This window comes from Nelusetta ayraudi, unplaced genomic scaffold (genome assembly GCF_046127955.1).
Source record: "Nelusetta ayraudi isolate G7.1 ecotype Tasmania unplaced genomic scaffold, CSIRO-AGI_Nayr_v1 ptg000048l, whole genome shotgun sequence".
Lineage (NCBI taxonomy): Eukaryota > Metazoa > Chordata > Actinopteri > Tetraodontiformes > Monacanthidae > Nelusetta > Nelusetta ayraudi.
Window position 1 is genome coordinate 4,407,998 of NW_027466098.1, and position 22,142 is coordinate 4,430,139.

General features: G+C 43.0%; 1 protein-coding gene and 1 long non-coding RNA gene across 2 annotated transcripts in view; both read right to left on the reverse strand.

The window, feature by feature from the left end:
* The window catches only part of pipox (pipecolic acid oxidase), a 33,547-nt gene extending 11,683 nt beyond the window's left edge, over nt 1–21,864 (reverse strand). The window contains exons 1-7 of the mRNA XM_076035840.1: nt 21,691–21,864; nt 18,730–18,878; nt 16,015–16,228; nt 11,296–11,478; nt 7,264–7,416; nt 4,207–4,356; nt 2,370–2,445 (exon numbers count right to left, since the gene is read on the reverse strand). Of these exons, the coding sequence (XP_075891955.1) occupies nt 2,370–2,445; nt 4,207–4,356; nt 7,264–7,416; nt 11,296–11,478; nt 16,015–16,228; nt 18,730–18,878; nt 21,691–21,801 (1,036 nt within the window). The 5' untranslated portion in view covers nt 21,802–21,864. The remainder of the gene's footprint in view (nt 1–2,369; nt 2,446–4,206; nt 4,357–7,263; nt 7,417–11,295; nt 11,479–16,014; nt 16,229–18,729; nt 18,879–21,690) is intronic.
* Nucleotides 1,093–1,854, reverse strand: LOC142895083 (uncharacterized). Its single transcript, XR_012928163.1, has 2 exons — nt 1,388–1,854; nt 1,093–1,256 (listed from the first exon to the last, which is right to left on the reverse strand). It is a non-coding gene; the product is annotated as an uncharacterized LOC142895083 (long non-coding RNA).
* Nucleotides 21,865–22,142: the final 278 nt, after the last annotated feature.

Consider the following 22,142-nt stretch of genomic DNA (forward strand, 5'->3'; position numbering starts at 1 on the left):
TGCAGTTAAATGCTGAAAAGACCAAGGAGATGGTGCTTGACTTCCGGCGGTGTACCCCCCCCGTCCACAGCCAGTCATCATCGAGGGAGCAGAGGTGGAGATTGTGGGGTCACACAAGTATCTGGGGCTGGAGCTGGACAACAAGCTGGACTGGTCACTGAACACTGACGCCATCTACAGGAAGGGACAGAGCAGGCTGTACTTCCTGAGGAGGCTGGCTTCCTTCATTGTCTGCACTAAACTCCTGCAGATGTTCTACCAGGCAGCAGTCGCTGGGGTCCTGTTCTACGCTGTGGTCTGCTGGGGAGGCAACACCAGGAGGAAAGACATCAAGCGGCTGAACAGGGTCATCAGGAAAGCGGGCTCAGTGGTGGGCATGGAACTGGACTCCGTGGAGGGGGTGGTGGAGAAAAGAACTCGGTCCAGGATCCTGGCAATCCTGAACAATGTCAGCCACCCTCTGCACTCTGCCATCGCACAGCAAAGGAGCAGTTTCAGCGGCAGACTGCTGTCACAGAGCTGCTCCACTGACAGACTGAAAAACTCTTTTGTTCCCCGGGCAATCAGGCTGTACAACTCCTCGGGCAGGAGGGGAGGGGGACGGGTGGAGGATGTGGGTCGCTAGCCACTTTTTATCAAGCACTTTAGCGCCACACGTAATATGCACTAAGCACCTCGTGTTTTTTTTACTTATTTATTATAGGTTGTGCCTGTTCTTTTCCTTTTCGCTGTCTGTTTGTTTCTTACTGTTGGATGAATGTATGCAGCCGACCACCAACTGAATTTCCTTCGGGATTAATAAAGTTTTTATCTATCATCTATCTATCTATCTATCCTCAATTATGGGAATGTCAGTTACTATGGGGTTTGGTGTGACTTTGTCACCTGCCAAATCATTTCCGAGGAGAAAAGAGATTCCCTCCAGAGGCAAACCATCTCTCACAACCACCTCACCAGGGCCTAATCAGAATCTAAATAAACATTAAACAGTGGTTCTCTGAACCATGTCATCTCTACCCCCCGCAGTAGAGCACTGTTTCCACTTTTCATTTCTTCAGTTAAGGGTAACACACTCCTCAGCAAAACGGACTGTGACGGGTTTACATTTCTCAAATGAAGGCCCACCGATTATGGGTCTTCCCAGCAAGGCGACTGCTTTGGTTTTCTCATTTTTCTTTTGCAGGACAGGACAGTCACGGACAACGTGTCCTTTTGTATGGCAGTAATGACATTCAATCTGACTTGAAGTGATCAACCTTAAAGTAGGGGTGGATCCTGGTTTGGGAGTGACTGGAGATTTTGTGTTTGTTTGGTGACTGTGGAGAATGGCAAAATGAGATTTTTTTTAAGTCATCCAAATCCTTCACGTCTTGCAATTTGTACCAACACTCAAACAAGCTCTGATGCTCTCCCGAAAACTTGACATGACGTGAAGGATCTGGATGAGTGAGGTTTACAAATCGCTTTAGTTGTCTTTATTTTCACTTTGCACTCAATCCACGATCAATCCACGAGCACTGTGTTATTGTTCACTATTGTTTGCGGTTTGTTGTAGTGGATGTTAACAAGAAGACTGCAGGCTGAACATTAGTAGCAGTGCCAAGTTTGTTGCCCGACGTGGTTGTTGTTGTTGTGGTGAGTGGTCATCTGCAACTCACTGTTGTTCAGGTTGCAAGGTGGGGGTGGGGTTTACAGATGTAACATCAGTGTTCCAGAAAAGATCTGTTTCGGCGCTTACACAAAGCCGGGCAAGGCGGCGTTTTCAAACTTATCCACTCTGGAGAGCGTTTACAAAAATGTGTGGTTTCGTTCTGTGTGGTTTCAGTGAAAACGCAGGCTTCTCTCGATCACTGTTTTGATGGTGGTAAATGGTAAATAGACTGCACTTATATAGCGCTTTCTGGCACCTTCACCATACCCCAAGGTGCTTTACAATGGCCTCTCATTCTTTGTCATTGTAGGTTGTGAAGGCGATGCGTTTCCTCCCGAAAACACGGCTGGGTTCAAGTTATGCAGATGGCACTGTAGCGAACTCGTCGAGCTGTTGAACCTGAAGGTGGCACCTCAGAGTGTACATTTGGTCTTTGTCATGATTAATTAGCTTGAATTTGTCATTCAGTTTCTGTTCCGGATGTCTCTAGACGCTCGCGGGAATCTCGCGTTCCCTTGAAGCACTTCAGTGTGGCCTAGATTAGGCAATGGTGCCCTTGACGGGCAACACCACGCCATTTAGCAAATGAAAATAAAAAAAACTGTTGATTGCAACTAATTGCAACTAATTTTATTCAATCAATTAAATTCTTAATCAAGAATCAATTCATTGTTAACATCCCTAGTTCAAACTGTTTTATTGCTGTTTTGTGTCGTACCTGAAAATCCGGCACCAATCACGATGTTGCTGTGGGCGGGGTGGCGGTCCAGCACAAAGTGACGGTCGGGCGTGAGCTGCAGAAATTACACAAACAAATGAGGTCAAACGAGGAAGAGGGAGACGCGGACTCCTTGATTGTGCATCAATGTGTTTGGAAAATAGGCTCAATTCCTTCTTTGCTTCTACACCCCTGACAAAAACATAGCCTGACGTGAACCCTTCTTTCCACTGAGTGATTACATAACTGCACACAGACGTGCAATGTAAACAAACGGGGTTCCAGAAAAACGGACTCAGTCCGTCCACGAGGACCCTGCAGCTGAAAATGTGTTTAACCGGATGAAAAGTGACCCCTGGCAAAGGCACGCTTCTCGATATTACATCTGACTTTCAGAGAGCGATTTAATTTCATTCTGCGCCCCCCCCCCTTAAAGACGGTCTGTCTGGTGATGGAACAAAACACATGCTGTTCACTGGAGAATAGCGCGGCTGTCGGGATTGTGAGGGGCGTCAGACAAGGTCACAGAAATTATGTTTTTCTACGGCTTTAGCACAAGCATGCTTGCTGTGTCGCTGGAAGGCACACACACACACACACACACACACACACACACACACACACACACACACTGAATTAAATGTGGGCAGCCTGGAACTTTTCACTTCTCTAAACAATGAACAGTGAAGAGATGCAGTAAAAGCAATTTTCAGTTGTTGAATTGTCAGTTCAGTTTTGCCACCAAACGCATCACCAACAGGACACAGTGTCTATAAGACAAAAACGTTCTAAGCTGTGACAGAAACTCTCCCTCCCACCAATTACCGTCAGACAAAAACCAGCAGACAAAATATCGTTTCTTGGCATGAGGTGTATTGATAGCCGATAAGGTGACTTCAAGGTTTGGACTCTGGGTACAGGAGATTGATTTACCCTCACTGGCCACTTTTAGGCGCAGTGTTAAACTGCTTGTCCACACAAAGAGGTGATCAGCTATGTAGATGTAGTGAAAGCAACTCGCTGAATTTCAAAGTGAGCGTCAGAGTGATATGGTCTGGTCTTATCATCACAAGCTGCTGATCTGCTGGGGGTTTCACACACACAACTATCTCCAGGGTTTACAGTGAGGAAAATGCCTCGATCAGGGGTCATCAGGAGGATGGACTGATGAAAGTTACCCTACTTACAAGTCACCCTATTGAAAATGTAACAGTAGCGTAACTATTTCACTTCAGTGAAGTAATGTAATGAATCACATTTGATTATATTTTGATAACTTTTCTAAATTTTGAACAAATGCTAAGACTAACCCTTTCTTCTGTGGAGGGAAATAGAAAAATCATGCAAAGCAAAAAAAAAAGAAAATTATTAAAGATAAAGACCAGCCTTTTTTTGTAAGAAATGGTCAGAAGTACTTAAATTTGTAATCATCAATAATTCGGCAAGTTACTGTAATTTAATTACACATTTTTCCAGTAATGTAACTGATTACAATTATGTCTATTTCGTAATTAAATTGCTTAACAACGTTACATGTAACTCGTTGCCCCCAACATTGGATGAATGGCAACCGTAACTCAAATAACCACCGGTTACAACCAAGGGCTGCTGAACAGCCACCTTCAACCTTGAAGTAATTAATTACTACATGCATACACACACAGACCCGTGACACGTGTACCGTCGTGCTCTACCAACAGAAAAAGGTATAATTCATGCTGAGAATTGCCTCCATGATTTGCAGCATTTTAACTGGCCAAGTTGCCTTCTGCGACGTGACCTCAAGGCTGCAACCGCAGGGGAGCAAACACATTTTGACCCAACTGTTGACACACACCGTGTACATGCAGCTCTCCACCACAGCAGGATCTGGGACCAGGCCGGGGAAACAGTTGGAGACGAACCGCTTTAGGACGTTGATGTCGGACCGATCCGTCACCTTGTCCCTCTGGTCTGGGTCTGTCGGGCTGCCGTTGTGGTAGCATATCTGTAAAGTCACATCATCTTGATTTTATTTTATTTTTACAAAATGGCATCACAATTGAACTTCTGATATTATAGTATATCTATAGTAGTGGAACTTTTTTTTTTCCAAATATAATCAAACTTCTGTGAGTGGAGAACAGTCTACTGCCTGGAGAGAGTTTGCTTAGTTTACTTGAAATATACCTTCGCAAATAAGGTAATCATTGTCATCACTTTTAATGTCTGAATGGCGAAATATAAAGCAGCAGCAGCAGTGACTCGCTGTCTCGGGCTGGATAATGCCACGTGGCTACACCATCTGTCCTCTTAAACTGAGACAGTCTGCTACTGGGCTGTGCGGCTCCTACTAGCTTGCCACACTGCCTGAAATAGAAACACGACCATCAGGTTACATCAAACACTCCTTCCGACCAGCAGAACTTGAGATGAGGCACAGCGGGCCACGCTGGCTCAGTCCACAGCGTTGGTGTGTCATAATGATTTTTACAGGTTTGGCGTAGGCTCAAAATAAAAGGATTTTAGTTCTTCCATTGCAAAGTAAAGGTTTCAAGGTCCAGTGCGTAAAATTTGGCCTAATTTATGATTTTTATATTGGTTAGGGCTGAACATACTCTCCATAAATACATTAATAAAAGTGTATACCCACAATTCAATAAAAGTAATTTGGTTTTCCTACCCTTAGAACGATTCTCATAAATATAAGAATATACATAGAGCCAGAATATTGCTTCTGAGCGCCTGTCAGGCTTCCTTAAAAACTCTACGCACTGGACCTTTAAATGTTTAGTTCTCAAAATAAGTACTGTGAATGAATGAATGATTGAATGAATGAATTAATCTGGAATTCTTACAGTGGACACTTGAAAGATAGACATCAATGATTGAATTTTGGACCTCATATCCAACTTAACCAGTGTGCTTTTTATCAGTAGAGGGTGTTTTAAACATGTTTCATCTCGTCCTCTAGTTTAGCTGGTGCTACGCTAGAGCAAGTCAATGGTTTCTGCTGGCCTGCCGATAAAAACAACCCACTCCAGAATGTCTATTTTGATAGAATAATGTTAGAAAAAGAACACCCTTGCATCACAATAATTACATTACGTTATGAGGCACTAGTTTCACAGCAGCAGCACTGTTACTCTGCTTCTGTAGCAATGACAGCGGTAGGTCAATTAAAGAGGTAATGTTAATCTGCCGCTGTTGTAGCCCAATGCCAAATACAGGAAGTTTAACTCCGTTGCTACTGAGACACTAATGCAAATCATAATTTTCTTAGGCAGAAGAAAACCCAACGTGATCGAGCAGCCGGTGATATTTGGCCCAAGAAGGAACATTTACACTCCCTGTGGCCACAGTCTTGGCGAGGATGTCCTCCGGATATTGTTTACGTTTATTACTGAGTCTTTTTTACTGCTGAGGAACGGGTGATGGGTGGGTGGACAGACGATGGATTGATGGATGTGGTGCGACCACAAAAAGACAACGCCAAAGAGATGTGTAGCGCCGTCCGTGATGCTAATTCAACCACAGAATATGAGCGCTTCGTCGACTTCCCACTTGAAGGGGATGATGGTGCAGCTGGTGTCAAAACAAGTGCTTGAAAACATTAAAAAAAACAAAAAAACATGTAAACTCCGTCTCAGTAATTACGAGAAAAGATCTTCCGTCTGTGAACTTCGAGTTTCCCTATTACAATTATTACTTGTGATCACAAGGCTAAACTTTTTCTTTAAATTTAACATACTACCATAGTTAGACTAGTGTGAATAGATTTTGAGGTTCAAGAGTGGTCTAAAGTGAAGAGTGTATATATAAAGCCTTCAAAACACAAATAGTATAAAGCCCTGACTACTGATCAAGTAACAGGATAGAGAAGCTTTCGCTCAAAGTTTCTCACTCGTAACCTTACAGCTTCAGGTTGTGCCCTGTTTAGGTAACCTTCCAGTTCTATTAGATTGAAAATGTTCATTCTGTCTTTGTTGATGGATATATTCTTGGGGGTAGATCCACAAAGCGTTTGCGCGGCTTTTGCGGCAGAAAATCCGTGTAAACAGCGCCAAAAACGGTGATTCCGATCCACAGAGGGGACGCAAACGTGAAAATCGGCGCAAGTAGCGGCAGGGTTGCGCCAGATTCATTTGAATGTGTTGAAATGAGTCATTACGTGCAAAAGGACACACCCCCTTCTATGCAAATATGCCTCATTCAGACAGTGGCAGATCCAGAAAGAGTTTGCGCTCGTGTCCGCACGCAGTTTGACAGAGGCAAACACCGCAAGCCAAAACCAGGCGCAGCTTCTGTCTGTCAGAGTGTTTCTTGCTTCTGAGTGTAACTTTCCTCTCTGAAAAGCCTGAAATATATATATGGCTCCCCAAATCTTATATATAGATAGGCATAGACCACAGTATATATGCCAATATTTTAGATAGGCTATGAAAAATACAAATGGTACTCAGGTGTTGGTGACTAACGCGTCTTGACTTTCTTTCCATTATGGCAGCAGTCTTGGTAGACGGAGGAGGCATCGTACTGCCAGGCGCGCACAGGAATGTTTATCCTAGCAGAGCTTCGCTGTCAAACACACGCCCTCACCAACAACCTTTGGCGCAAACTGCCCTCAGGTTGCCAGGCCGCAACATTCGCACCTGTTTTCAGGTGCAGCATTTGCAGGCGTGTTTGCGTCTGCATGTCATTAGCGCAAAAACCTTTGTGGAGCCCCGCATCTGTGGCGCAGATTGCGGCCGCAATCCCGCCGCAAAACGCACCGCAGTTTACCGCTGCGCGCCCTTCTTTGAGGATCTACCCCTTGGTTTTCTTTTGTTGTTCAGACGGACAATAGTTTAAACAGGTAACATCTGTAACATCTGTTTAAACTACTAAGAGTATATCTTCCAGTTCTATGTCGTACTTTCACCAAGCCGGGGTACTCATTAGACGGCAGGCCATAGATGTGCTCATCAGTGTCCTTGTTTTCAGTCTGCAGGAAGCATGGAAAGCGCTTTGCCACATTGTATGTTCCGGGAACCTTCTCTTTCCAGTAGCACACGTTGATCCGAACCACCTGAAACAGAAAAGCTGTCATTACTTTCCTGATTGTATAGGTAGCTGCGTGTCTCTGCCTTCAAGGTTGAAGTCCTATTCACATAAAAACGATCTACTGTCGGTCAAAAACATCAACATCATACTTCTGGCCTTCCAGCGTCACTAGAAATCATTTAAATAACATAACATTTGAAATTTATTTGAACCATCTAAAATATGTCTATCATGATGATAAATGTCAAGTGTGTGTTAACGCAGACTGAATTATGTTTTTTCCTCATTACTCTTACTGTAAAATCAATCAGTCATGAGCTTATAGTCATAAAAATCCCATCGCTACCTTTAGAAAAAAAACCCAACACACAGCAAAAATCAACACCACCTCCTCCGTTCTCGTCCTCACTGAACAAAATCACAATTACCAAAGGAGCTCCGAGGCGACGGAGCGTGAATTAGGGTTTAATGAAATGTACACATGCTTTTACAAAATCACGTCCATTTGAGGGGTGAGCAGCAGTAACGGCACGCCGCTCGTGAGCCTTCAGCGCAATGAAGCAAACAGCCGTGCACTTGTTTTCCCCGAGACCATAAAGATTCAGACGCGTGCTGGTGAGCTGAGCGAGCGCCAAGCCCGTGTTTTTCCACCCGTTCACGCAGGCATAGCGTTCCCAAGGCCCCCACTCCACCACCCCTCCCCAGCCCTGCTGCTGGCCTGAATAATGCAATTCCAATATCAACTCCAATTCTCCACTCAAACAGCTGTCTGCTTGGTTTCCCATCACCTTCTTTTTCTGGCTGTGTGGCATATTGCACGGATGGAAAACACTGCCGTGCTGACTCAGGGCCCCACGCTGCTTAAATATGGAGGAGCAACGTTGTTTTTTGTTTTAGGTGGACGTTTCCAATTGCGGGCAGAGCGAGGAGGCCGCTGCTGAACAGAGTGCGAACGAGGATACAAGGAACCAAAAAAACGATAAGATAACAACCCACACCTATCAGCCGCGGTGTAAAAAAAACTAGTGTGAGATGAAATTGGCCGAGACAGGACGACTCTGACAACGTTTCAACAGGACCGTATTCGAAAATCCAGACATTCAGGGTGAGAACAATTGGAACAAACCATCTCGCTGAATGTCACAATATGCGCCGTGCAAAATAAAAGCAGTTTTTACAGGAGGAGTAGAATACAAGCACTTCCATTTCAGTACTCACTGATACCTATAACTTGATAAGGCCATTACACATTGTGGAATGACTTAGATTTTCTTTTTTCAAAGATGAGCTTTTTTTGAAAACAACATTCCTCAGTGTGTTTTTATAGAACAAGTTTCACTGCAGTACAAACACAGATTTAACAAAATACTGTCATATACACACATATACAACTGAAATCGGCGTCGTGGTATTTCCACATATTTTATGAGCACAAGAAGAGTACTCAACCCCGGTATCGGTACCGATATACCAATATTGGTGCATTCCTAAAAAGAAGCATCGGAATATTTTATGAAACAAGAAATGGAGGTGATGGCGTCAAATTAGCAGTTAAAGTGGCAATATGTTCTTTGTTGTTGTTTTTTTTTTTTTTGTCACTGCTGGAGGGCGCAGCTGAACACAGAATGCCGATCAAAAGAAAAAGGCTTCGCACTCGCGTTCCTCTCGTTCCCGCCTCTATGCCAAAGCAATGGACGTCCACTGAACGAGCACAAAAGATGCTGTAATTATTGAAACATACGAATGATCTGGACATGCTAGCCCGAGCTAAATGACGCTGGTCATAACACTAAATATGGAGGGTCGGCCATGTGTTTCAGTAACTGTTCAAACAGTGGAACAGATCTTGTCTCAAAAGGCCACTTTCCAGATTCAAGGTTATATCCAGCACAATTTAAGCAAACCCTAGAATTCATTTGGAGCATGTTTTGATGCACATGTTTTTTTCAAGTTGTGGAGCATTTGCTTGGATGGACATGAAATAACATGCACGTGCGGGCGGTGTAAAAAACGGTCTAACTGCTAAAGAGGGCATGTTCCAGAAGAAATAACACCGCCAGAGCTTCACATTATTGTCATTGGTATTGTTGTAAAGGAACAACAAAGGAAGCCCCACTGATCGTCACCTCCCAAAGGGCGCAAAGTTTTTCCTTTGTATTTGACCCATCCACTGAGGGAGCGGTGGGCATCAGCAGTGTGCCGCTCGAATCGTTGGTTCATTACTGATTGACAGTGATGAAAATTGTGTACTACTCCTTTAAAAAAAAAAAAAAAAAGCAAACAAAAAACTGTTATTGTATACTGGAAGATGAAATGAAGGACGGGGCTTGGGATGCCACTCACGTGCCACAGTCACGTCAATAACTGGACCCAAGATGATTTTATCTGTCGGCAGTGGTTTCAGATTGTGGCAGATCAAAGGTGTGTCATGTTGAGTCCTGACTAACGGGCCTGACTTGCTGATGATGGCAAAAGGGGGTTTGCACTGATTTGTGTAACTTTGGCAACCTGCCACAGTAACATTACAGAGCAATTGATCGTAATTGCCATAGCGAGATCGTTACACAATGGCGTGAAGCCCACTTCACTGCCACCCTTCTATGCCCTAGTCTCACTCATTCTGACATGCTTTGCAACGTCTAGTACAGTTTACTGCCTGTACGCTCCGTACAATTAAAAGTAACTTGCCTGTATTGCAAAATTTTGTGTGTGAAATACCATTTAGAGAACAGGATATATAATTTATATATATATATAAATTACTGTCATATTCATGTTTTCACAGTAAACTTTGCAAAATGGCAACAATTATACATTCAAATTTCTTAAGCAATTCGATCGACTCTGATTATCACGGGCATATTAGAATAATATGGTAATTAGAAGTGGTGCTTTTGGCTATAATTACTATATGTGGCTTGAATAATGGAGGAAACAACAAAGAAGATCCTTCCAATTTGCCTGTGGTGCCATAGGCTACAGCACCCATCCAATGTGGGCTTTATTAAATTCATTCATTTGCTTATTTATTTGTTTATTTATCTTTGTCTCTTTGGAGTCTTTTGAGTTTAAGGAAAATGATGTTTGTGCTCTCGTCAACGCAGTCTTTTTTCTTTTTTTTTTTTTTTTTTTTACAGCCCAAACCTTTATTCCAAAAATATATTGGTGCAATCAAATTCAAAAGTACTATATAATGTAAACTTTTTTTTTTTTTTTTTTTCAGTTCAGCAATTCATCTATTGTGGAAATACCTCCATAATTATTTAGTACAGACCATAGATGAAATTCCATCCATTTTCTTTACCTTCCACATTGGACTCCACTAGTGCATCCTTCCGAGATAAATAATCCTACAGCCGTATATTTATTCCTCTGTGTACAGCTGTCTGCAAAGTGTTCCATTTCAGTTTCCTGCTGAAACTGATGACTGCTTTGTCGTACGGTTCACTACGCACATCAAGAAGTAGCCGATAGCCTTGTCAAACAGTTGTATTTGTACTGTTACTGTGGCCACTGCTCTATCGCTGCACACATTCTTTACCAAAATATACACTTAGTAAAGTCACTGCACTAGTAGATACAAAGTGAAGTGAATTTCACATAAACCATGGCATATTTAAGGGTCACCCTTAAATATTAAAGCTTACACACACACAAACTAAGAAGAAAACCTCCGTCAGTGAGCAGAGAAAATGACCATTAAGTTGAAAAAAAAAAAAAAAAAAAACAGCAACAAAAAAAGAAAAGGTACACTGGGCACAGGTGAAAGTTTGTGTAAAACTTAGGGCATTTTGGGGGAGAACTTTCAGCATATGTACACAACATTGAATAACAGTAGATAGTTGGAGCACACACACACACGCCCACACGCACATACTGGACTGCATGTGTATGACTGAAGTACCTCCAGTGGCAACTGCAGGCCAGTGTGGGCCAGTAATCTATTGGCCCAGGGTCCAGCGGTGATCACGATGCTCTTGGCCCGATAAACACCTGCTGAGGTGGTCACGGTGACCACGGGGCCCGGCTGGATGTTGGTCACCATGGTGTTGTCCCGTATGACCCCACCCAGTTTCCGAAACTGGTCCTGGGAAGAGATGAGTTGAAATGAACTTTATTGGTAATCCGACTACATGGAAGAAACACACACAGGGTTGGACTGTCTTCACAGTGCTAGCGAATCAAACACATGTAGAAATGTAAAGGGATGGGACAGAAAATGTACAAATGAAACACAAACGGTGGATGCCATAACATAGAATACAATCAAAACATAACCTTACTTTTATGATTTTAACCTATACTTGGTAAATATAGGACATTGATCGTTATGTTAGCCTTGCATACAAATTAAACGCATCAAATTACTAGTTAATGCAGTTTGGACCATGTAGGTAAAATTGCTTGCTTGACAATGCTTGTCGCATCAACACAATTTTGATGCTAAACTAAACAAACTACCGGTATTTGTACCATTTGAGTTCCACACTGTGATTGCACATATCAGGCCCCCCCCCCCTCCGCCCCCCCCTCAGCTTTCCATGGCCATTGATTGGCTCACAAAGGCCGAGTCTTAAAAGACCTTTTCTGGCCAGATTTAAATTAAAAAGGGGACTGTGGACAGAGCCGCTTTCAGAAAAGCGAAAAGAACAGCCTTCAGCAGCATGTCAACGGGAGAAAATATAACAAGACAGATCGATTGTAACATATTAAGACATAAAGACACGAGGCTATTAAGGACCCACGGCGAGGGAAGTGCAAAGCAATAATTCACGGTCCATTACGCAGCTATCACCAAAAGCTTTAATTTACAAGTGGCTGCCGCCTCGCCACAGAAGGCGGCTGAACAATCTGTCCCGTCAATTGAAAATGGCACCTCGCTGAAACAACAAAGCAATGTTGTGCGGCTGACCTAACAGCCGTGGATAAGTCTGTTCTCCTCCAGTGCTCAGCGCTGACAGAGGCCAGTAATAGGAATGTATTGCAGAATTCCTCTGAGCTATTATTAGATAAAAAAAAAAAAGAAGAAGAAAAAACAGCGCTCATGAAATATGCTCAGTTATCTTTGTTTTTCTTGTCCTGATTCTCGGTCTCGGTCTGTACAAATCAACAACAAAAAAAATTTGCTCCCACACATCCTTTGAGCAAAGACACACAATGCCTTTTGGGAAAAAAAAAACAAAACAAAAGAAAAAAAAAAAGGAAGTACATTTTTTTGTACACTGCTCTGTGTTTCTTTTTGGAACAAATTGATCAATCTAGGTTTAATTAAAGATTACAATCTCATTGTCATTCAACAACAAGCTTTTTTTTTAAAAGCAGGACAGATGGGTGACGATGCTGGATTATTTCTACAAAATGCATTTGAAAAGGCAACACATAATGCATGTCATGTATATGTATCTTCAAAGCAGATGAAGATTACTTAATTATCACTTCATTATAAAAAATGTTAATGCAAATGGCTGATCGACCAATCACATGGCAGCAACTTGATGGATTTTGGCACCTCACTGTGCTGAGTATTATTAAACTGTTTTTTGCTATGGCAGGTCCCTTTTTAATTAAGAGATGTATTGAGCGATTCAAGCTACCAAAGCCCTGTTAAACAGACTGCCCTCAGCAAGCTCGCAGCAAGTTTGGAACTTCGGTCAGGAGAGCTTGTTTGATTCCCTCCCCAGCAACTAGGAAGCAGATGAGGTCTCAGAATTCTCCTCCATTTCCTAAAAAAAAGTGATGGCTCTATTGTTTCGTGTTTGGAAAATTGTACAATTTAACATGGAACAATCAAGATGAGTTTGCGTCTGTTTCACTTTGTCTAGGAAGAGACTGGAGTTGAATAATGGCAGGTACACACTGGAGGCGGAAGTGATGCGAAGCGACGCGCCTGCGAAAATCGCACACAATTTTCCTGTTCATCCTTCTTGTTCACACCAGACACGCATCTCTCTGCGACGGTCGACAAGCGCTTGTGCTCAGCTGCTGTTTACTCCTATTCAGACATCCCTCTCCTTCTCCACTTCCAAGATCAATTTTACATTGTCCATCTTGACTTCACAACAAACTGCCTCTTCGCTCTCGCTCTTTCCCTGTTTGTTAGGGACACCCAAAACCCCACCCCCCCACCCCGTAGCCAGCCCACTCTGTTGCGCACTTTCGCATGTGTGAGTGTGTGTGTTTCATCTCTCTCGCACTCAATTACAAGATACTGACAAATATAACTCACACAAATATGATCGAATTTGTCATTTGCGGTGTTTTATTTTGAAAGTTGCTTTTATTTTGAAAATGAAATGGATTCTCTCATTCTTCTTCGTGTGACTCCCTGTCCAGTTGATGCGGATCGCTCGCGGCTTGCGCAAAAATAGAGCAGACGCCGAAACGATCGCTGCATGGCGCAAACCGCGAGCGGAGGTGCGGAGCCGCTTCGCGTCTGGTGTGAACGACACCATTGGTTAACATGGGCGCCGAAAGGAAGCGGGCTCCACTTTTGCGGCGCTTCCCTGTCCAGTGTGAACCAGGTGTTACAAGATTTTCAGGTCTCAGTTGTAACAGAAACTGGTTCAAAGTCGAAGTTTCCTTCCCTCTGAATCAGGTATAGAAGAACCCTGTCTCTTGGTTTGAGCTGCCTGCCTTTCAGCAGTGAACAATTCAAGGGTCCCTCATTTTAGGGTTAACAAACAGAGCTGTGATTCTGTCATGAACTAATGATGGGGAGTGTAGCCACATCTCGAGCCTGACTTGTGCTGAAATAACCCATAAGGCGGACATCGTATGGAGTTGGTCTGTTTTGACAGTAACTGTTCTTGCAGACGCCCCAAATATGAAAAAAAAAATCTAGTTGTATTATAAAAAAACAAAAAAACAACCTTAATGTTCCTTCAGTCTAGCACATGCCTGCCCACAGAATTGACTATTAATGGTGCCTGACATTGCTGCTTGGGTACTGGCCACAATTTCAGACGCGATGCACCAGTTTAAACTTCCTGAAAATGGACATGCTAGAGAGTCCATTTTAAAGTGAAAACTGGAACTCACTCATCAAACCAGCAGAAACTGTTGTTTAACTGTCTTGGGCCGCTGGAAACCACAGACATCTTTCTGCCTACCTACTTCCAAACTATCTCCAAACTTTGCCCTCTATTTCGGCATTCCTGGCAAGAACATCCAGAGGCTGCAATACATCTAGAATGGCGCTGCCAGGGTCCTGATGAAAGTCTGAATAAATGAACACATAACCATCATTCAGCAACACACTGCACCGGCTCCCTGTCTCAACCCAGATCAATTACAAAATCCTGCTGCTCGCTCACAAATGCATCACTGGACATGCACCCACATATCTACAAGAACTTATCGCTCCACAAACCTCTACCCGCTCCCTCAGATCCACAGGCAGCCTGCTCCTCCGAGTCCCGAAGACCAGACTCTCCACCATGGGGGACCGTGCCGTTAGCCCAAAAGAATATGGAGTCTTTTAAAGCTGCCTTGAAAAAACATTTTTATTTCGAAAAGCTTTTGAGTGTTAACGGGAAATGAGAGGAGAATATGCTGGCATTAATTCGCCGCTTCTCCGTCTCTGAGTGAGGATTAAGTTTTAATTGTGTTGATTTACACTGTTTTTTTTTTCTTTATTCTGTTTTTATCTGTAGCACTTTGACATTTTATAATAAAAAATGCTTTATAAATAAAATGTAATATCATTATTATTATTATTAGTAGTAGCAGTAGTAGTAGTAGCAGTATTTGTCGATATGCAATATTGCTGCTTTGTTAAAACTCTCTTTTTTTGAACGAGGCATGGTTCCTTAATTGGCTCCCCATATACCGTCTAATTTTCAGTCCCACAACTTGATTTTATCAGTGAGTGAACAGTGTACAGTGATTTAGCCACAGTATGGAAAAGAAATTTTCCACAAGGTGACTTCCACATAACATTTACTGTAGTCCTGGAGCACATGCACATTGTGTTCCAACAGCTTACAACATGTCAGGCACTGAGGACAGTGTGTTCTGGATCAGTTAAACCGCTGTGTGGGTCAGCTGACAAGCTAAGGTTGAGTTGTGACATTTGTGTTCTCATATCCAGCCAACAACTACAATTAAAAAAAGGCTAAATGAATGCAAAAAAAAAAAAAAAAAAAGGAAAGGAAAGGAAAGCGGAAACTTGAACCTTAAGACACTTAGCTGAGATATATTAAACAATTAGTGTGTGCGAAAGCATGTATGTACTAAGCTATAGAGTCAAATCAAAACCTTCATAATGTTTATGTGAACATTTATGATAATATTATTTTTAAATATTTTCTGACACAGAAGATATGCACATTTAAATGAAAGTATTTGCATTAAATTACTGAATAAATAGCTAAATTCCAGTATCTTTATATTTGGTTTGTGTGTGTGTGCATGCGTGCACGCGTGCACGTTTTTCATATTTGCCGACACTCTGCCCACCTCTCTGCAGCATTTTATGAGATTTGTCTTTTGGCCCGCTGTGAAAATAAACCCTTCCTCCTGGTCAATGGGACTTGGGGATGCACACCATCCTCTTTATTTGCATGAAGAAATAAGAGACAACACTGCCGTAGATATAAAGTGTGAGTCAAAGCCGGCATCGTACCTGTGCAGTCTTTAGTGCGCGGTCAGCAAACAGAACCCCTGCGGTGATGTCCACCATCGCTGCGGTGCCTTCAGCCAGGGTGACATTGGGGATGTGCTTGCTGAAGTTCCCTTTGTGCAGGTGCACCGTGGGGATGTTGTTCTTCTCCAAGGTGTCCTTAAAATTCAGGTAGTCTTTGCTGTTCTCCGGTCCCATCACCAGCAGCCCTGTTTGTCTGAGAGAAGGAGGCAGTGCAGATACTTCAACTCATGAAATCTCTACTTACAGTAATCCATACGCAGAGGATCATATTTTAGGATTATTATTCAGTTGTTTTCTGGATGGCTGTTGTGTGTTTTGTGTTGCACAGATGTCATACTGAGCTCATGACTGATTTTCATTTTCAACCTTTTATGCAATATTGGAAAATTTGTGCAGTGCATTTTCATCTTCTGTTACAAAGTTGCGGTTAAATTGAGAAGCAGAAAATTTCACTGTCAGCTAATCTTGTTATTTGTTGGAATCTGCACAGCTGTCAGATGTGATAGTCCTAGCTAATGGGTTATGAGTTGTCTTTTTTCGTGCCAACATAAAAGCAATAAAATCTCCGATCTTGATTTTAGGGCATTTGCTACAAAAATATTACACAAAATAAGTGCTTAAGGGATCTTCTAACATTGCAAGACTTATTTTCAATACAATCAGTACGGTTCAACATTAACCTAGCAACAAAACAATTTGTGCATCAAAAAACAAAAAAAATAACATACAAACTTATAAAAAACGAAGAGTGGAAATTAAAAGGTACTAAAGTAACTAAGTACTCAGAGGTCGATTGGTGCTTTGGTTTGATAGAGGTTGCAACATTCAGCTGGTTCGAGTTTGCTTTCATACTGTACTTCCAAGCAATCCCAACTCCATGAATAACCTACTTTCCTCCTCACCTGTAGTGGCGCTGCATCACGAACCACAGATGGATGACAAACATGACAAAAGATGTACGAAAAACCTCGCTCATCAATTGGTTCATGCAGTTCAATTTCTGCATTGACTATATCATTAAAAATGGGCGTAGCTTTCGTTTTCAAATAATAGGCAAACGCGGAGGTACCAAAAACCTACAATCTATCATTTGGCGAGCTGGGACCACCAAGGTTGATCGCAAAAAGACTAAAAATACCTTGTGTCGATCCGGAAAGAAGCATAAATTCATAGCATTACAAACTCATTAAAACATTTTTGTTGGTCTACTTCTCAAGTAAGAAAAGCAAACGGGCGCTAATGTCCATTTCATCTGATTTGGTTTAATTTTGAGTAAAAAAGGCCATAAACCTGTGGGCACAGCTTAAGTTTAACAGCCAACATATTGGCTTACCAGAGGGTGGGTGGGCGTGAGTGCACAAAGCTATACTCCAATCACTCCAACCAATCTTTCGGCTTAAAATGGGTAATTCTTAAACCAATGGGTGATGTCACAATGACACAGTCCTAGCAGTCTAGTTTGCTTTGGTTTCTGTTCAGTTTAGTTGCGTATATATGACTTCCCAAGCGAACCAGACTTTCCGGGCAAATTTAACCAGAGTTTTGTTTAGCGGGACTGGTGTAAATGACCAAGTTTTTGCACAGAAGTCCAACTTCCATTGTGAGTTCGCACTCTTTTGGGGGTGGAGTTGGGGGTGGGAAGGCAGACGTGGGAGGGCTGTGGAGAAGAAGAAGGCTTGGTAATCTGCTTGATGGATGGCCGACACTCCGTTAGTGAGCAGTGTTTTCTGAAGGCTGCGCCAACATCTGTCAGCGGCCATACAGCGCAGACAACCTCGGCTGCAGGCGCACATCCATCAGGACGCTTTACGACTGAGCCTTCCTGGGCGCCCGCGCGTGCGTGCGTGTGTGTGTGTTTATGAGTGTGTAAGACGGGCAGGAAAAGCCCACCCCAGTGTATGTGAGACCGTAAACATGATGCATCACCGTGCCTCAGACTGTCAGACCAAGGTGTGTGATTTGTGGCACTGGCTCTCCCGTTTGCACGTGGCAGCGTGTCGTCATGTATGTAAGGGACAGATTTCAGCTTTGAGTGGGACCCCTCCCCACCACCACAACTATAGCCACAGTCTCCTCCCAGCATCCCAGGAGGACAAAGTGTGAGGCGAGTCTTCGCTGTGAGCCGTTCGGGTGAAGCCAGCGTGGACAGACGTTATGTGGTGCCAGGCCCAAGGGCACAGGTGGCCTTCGTGCTGTAGACCCATCCATCACCAGCCGCTGATGGGTAGCGAGTGGGGACGGGAGGGACAGGGCGGAACGCTGATTCCTGGAAGTACCGCGCGGGTGTGGCTTGGAATCGTAAACTATAAAAGGCGAGACGTGATTAATAAAGGTTGTGTTATTGCGCTCGGAACAAAGACATCCGACCAGCAGGCCCGAGCTGTTAGCGATGCTCCCGCGATTTACTGCTCATGTCACCGTTTGGAACGGCACATTTCTTTTTTGAACCTTTGCAAATTAAAGCGCAGGGAAATAAAAAAATATATATATCCCGGCACCACTCTCAAAGACACAGGAGGCGTCTCAGTGATGCCAGCCAGAGGTAATGGGGAAAGTCATGCATTCGTGGCTCTCGCAGATTGAGCCACAGCTTTTTTTACGTGCACACACAACCCAGGATATGACAAATCAGTGCGTTCTGGCCACGGCTTTGCTACATTCCGTCTGATGGGGTTTTTACTGCCGACTGCTCACCTGAACAGTTTGACACCAGACTCGCGCTCCAGCTGAGCCCAGAGCTCGTAGTTGTCCTCCATCATGCGGGTGTAGAAGTCATGGTCGTAGGCCTTGCGGATGATGCGGGTTTGGCCGTGGGAGCTACCTCGGCTGTGGGGCAAGATGAACTGCAGAGAAGGAGGAATAAACACATGATACAAGCTATCTGGAGTTGCAAAAAAACTATAACAAAACAAACAAAGCAAAAGAACACCATTATTTTTCAAGGTCTTTGGACCTCCTCCCTATGCATTTGTCATATACAGCATAATGAGTCACTCTTAAGTCTACATGCAGTGTCTTTCTTATCAGTTTCCCACAACTCACATGCTCGCTTATGCATGTGCACTGTTGTATCAAGGTCAAAACCGGATGTTTCAGAAAGATAAAGACCCTTACCAAACATTCAGGGCACGTGTAAGAGTTAGTTTGTCTTGTTATTTTTTTTTCATTAACAGTAATTTGTCTGTTTGATGCAGCCACAGCTTTTGAAGCACAAAATAATTTTTGTGGAAAAATGCAATTGGTGTCTGACAACTTTTTTCCATATCTGCACAATTCAAGAAATCCAAAAATGAAGACCAAAGATTCCAAAAAAGCTTTAAAAAAAAAAGAAAGAAAAAAAAATAGGAAAGATGGTCATTCTGAAATATTTTCCCCATGTCCATGCTTAAAATTCAATGCACACAAGCAAAAATAACACCCAACTCAAAATTACAGTAATTATGAGATGTTTGTCTGTCCATAGCAATATTTCGGGACTGAGCCCCAGCGAAGGCCTGCTCTCATCATTTGTTTTCTTCTTTCAATTTGCGTACTACTGTCCAAGGACCACAAACACACACTCTGAACACAATCTGCATCAATATGATATGATAATCACCAGGAGTCATAGTGTGGCGAGGCTGTGCAGGAGCACAAATTAAACAGTGAGGGGTAGTGCCCATGCGCGCAAAATCATCTGTCTTTTTGTTGTTATAAAAATAAATTGCAGGAGCAATCGATTACGACACTATAAACACAGCAGAAAAGCTCATAAATCAAGATGACCATCCCATGTCCCTTGCCTCCCTTGCATCGTATAAAAGTAATAAATACAAAAATAAGGCCCCTGGCCGCTTCATGGCAAGAAAGGATCCTCGCCAGCTAAAAAATTAGGACTGTGCACTGTGAGTTACTGAGGCTCTGTTTCACCTTTTTTTTTTTTTTTTTTTTTTTTTTTTTAAATAAAAAGGACAACAGTTGCCCGGACAGATTACTAAAGAATGGCTGAATGATTAACCGTGATGTGCCTTAATATCAACAACTTTAAATTAACTGTGGTCATGTGTTGTTTTTACCATTTCGTCAAGAACAAGTTGAACATTCTTAACATTAAACTTTGAATAAAATGATTACTGCAATTGGATTTAGGCCATTTGTCTTAGGACCATAATTTTACATTACAGGCTCCGAAGCCTGAGTGCACCTTTACCCATTGAGGTAAAAAAAAAACCAAAGACATAAATTTTCAAAAAATGCCTTTAAGAATCTTATAGTCAAGGATTTTACATTTACAACAAACTCTATTGGTCACGTGTAAGTCGGTAAAATTTGTTCGCTGTATTTGGTCCATCCGTCCTCGCATGAGGAGCAGTGAACACATCTTAACTCTGCTCACAGCGTTCCATCCAGTTCATCAGGTAGGGGAAGAAACCACCATCCTCCAAGAAGACCTAGAAGGCCTTCCTGCAGGCAGCACCATCATGGCAGATGAGGGTGGACCTGGGAATTAAAGCGCAATTTCCCCCAAGGCTGTCCAAACGTTTCTGAAGCATACAGTCTGGCGAGGATCAGAAGATGGAACTGATCGTTGTGAAAATGGATGCGTGGAGCCCTCAGAGAGGAAAGCCACCAAGTGTCAGGACCTGGTCCAGCCATCCAGGGACAAAGCATGGGGATAGCAGGAGGGGAAGACAGCTGTCCCTGGGTTTAGGGAAGTAACTTAGAGAGCCACTCAGGCTCAGGAGTTAAACAGGGAGCCTGGAGAAGAACAGTCATCAGTGGCCATCACTACTGACCCACTAACTGGAAGGGTGTTGAGCTTCAGGGTCCAAACACCGAGTGATATACAACATCTTCTCTCGGCCGAACGCTGCAATCACTCAAGTGGCTAAAGAAGGTCAAATCCAGATGTATTTAACAACCGCTGACACAAAACAAAATGTGCACGATGGGAAATGTGTAAACGTATTGCAACAAATAAAGGCAAAAAAATAAATAAATAAATAAAAAAATACAAATAACTAATTTTAGATGTATAAATATTTGATGGTGCACAGTGAACTACTCGGTAAAATCCAAATCTAATTTCATAACTTCCAGAGTCCAGCCTCATAAACAATGTAAACCCAACTGCATAAAGATCTAGTTGCACTGTCACTACCGTCTGCAATGCCAGTCATAAGAGTTATTATAGTGCAATTTAGTGGCAGAATACTAGCTTATTTTTCAGCAGACGAGAGGCTGATGCAGTATGGGAGGGTAGAAGCAATAAGTAACTCAGTGTAATCTGAAGCTTGGGTTGTTTGTTTGCACACTGGGGGAAAAGCCAAATTAACTCTGGCTGCAGCAAGAGAAGACTTAACAGGCTATTGGCCGTTTATTACTCACAGAATAAGTTGACATTTAAACCAAAGAATATGAATATTTTATTAATGTTATTAAAAACACTCGAGAAATGTGAAAATAATAAAAACCTTATTTCTATAAATGTGCAAATTATTTCCAGTATCTTTACAGAAGAATAAGAAAAAAAAAACATTTTTGATTTGATTACAAACAAAGCGATTTCGCATGGTAATGCACGCCTGTCCATATGCCACATAACGGTAAACTTCACGTTGACACTTTGCTCTGCTTGTCAAGATCTTCCGGGACAAAGTCCCCACACTACAGTACCTGCTCCAGCAAAAGAGTCTTCTTGTTCCTTTTTGCCAGCTCATAGGCCGTAAAGGAGCCGTGCACGCCGGCCCCGATCACTATACAGTCGTACTCCTTTGCGCTCGTCATGTTGCGTGTTTTCGGCAGTGGTTCCAGACTCCACGGTGTCCACTCTCTGCTGATACAAGTACTGAAGTGCTTCGCTGACACCCCACGCCCCCCCCCCCCCCCCCCCCCCCCTGAGTCAGCGCCGGAAGTGGATTGGTTTACCCTCGGCCTTGTCTGCTAGGAGTTCAGCCCGCGTGTCCAATTCCACGTGTTCGCGTTTGAGCGAAGAAACGCCGGGATTCGAAATTAGAGCGCTGATTTGACGGACAGGTCAGGTACAGTTAGTGTTCTCGACAGCGGGTTTTTAATTCAGAAAAAGAGGTTATATCATCGGAGTGCCTGGGAGTCTCACGAGAGGACGG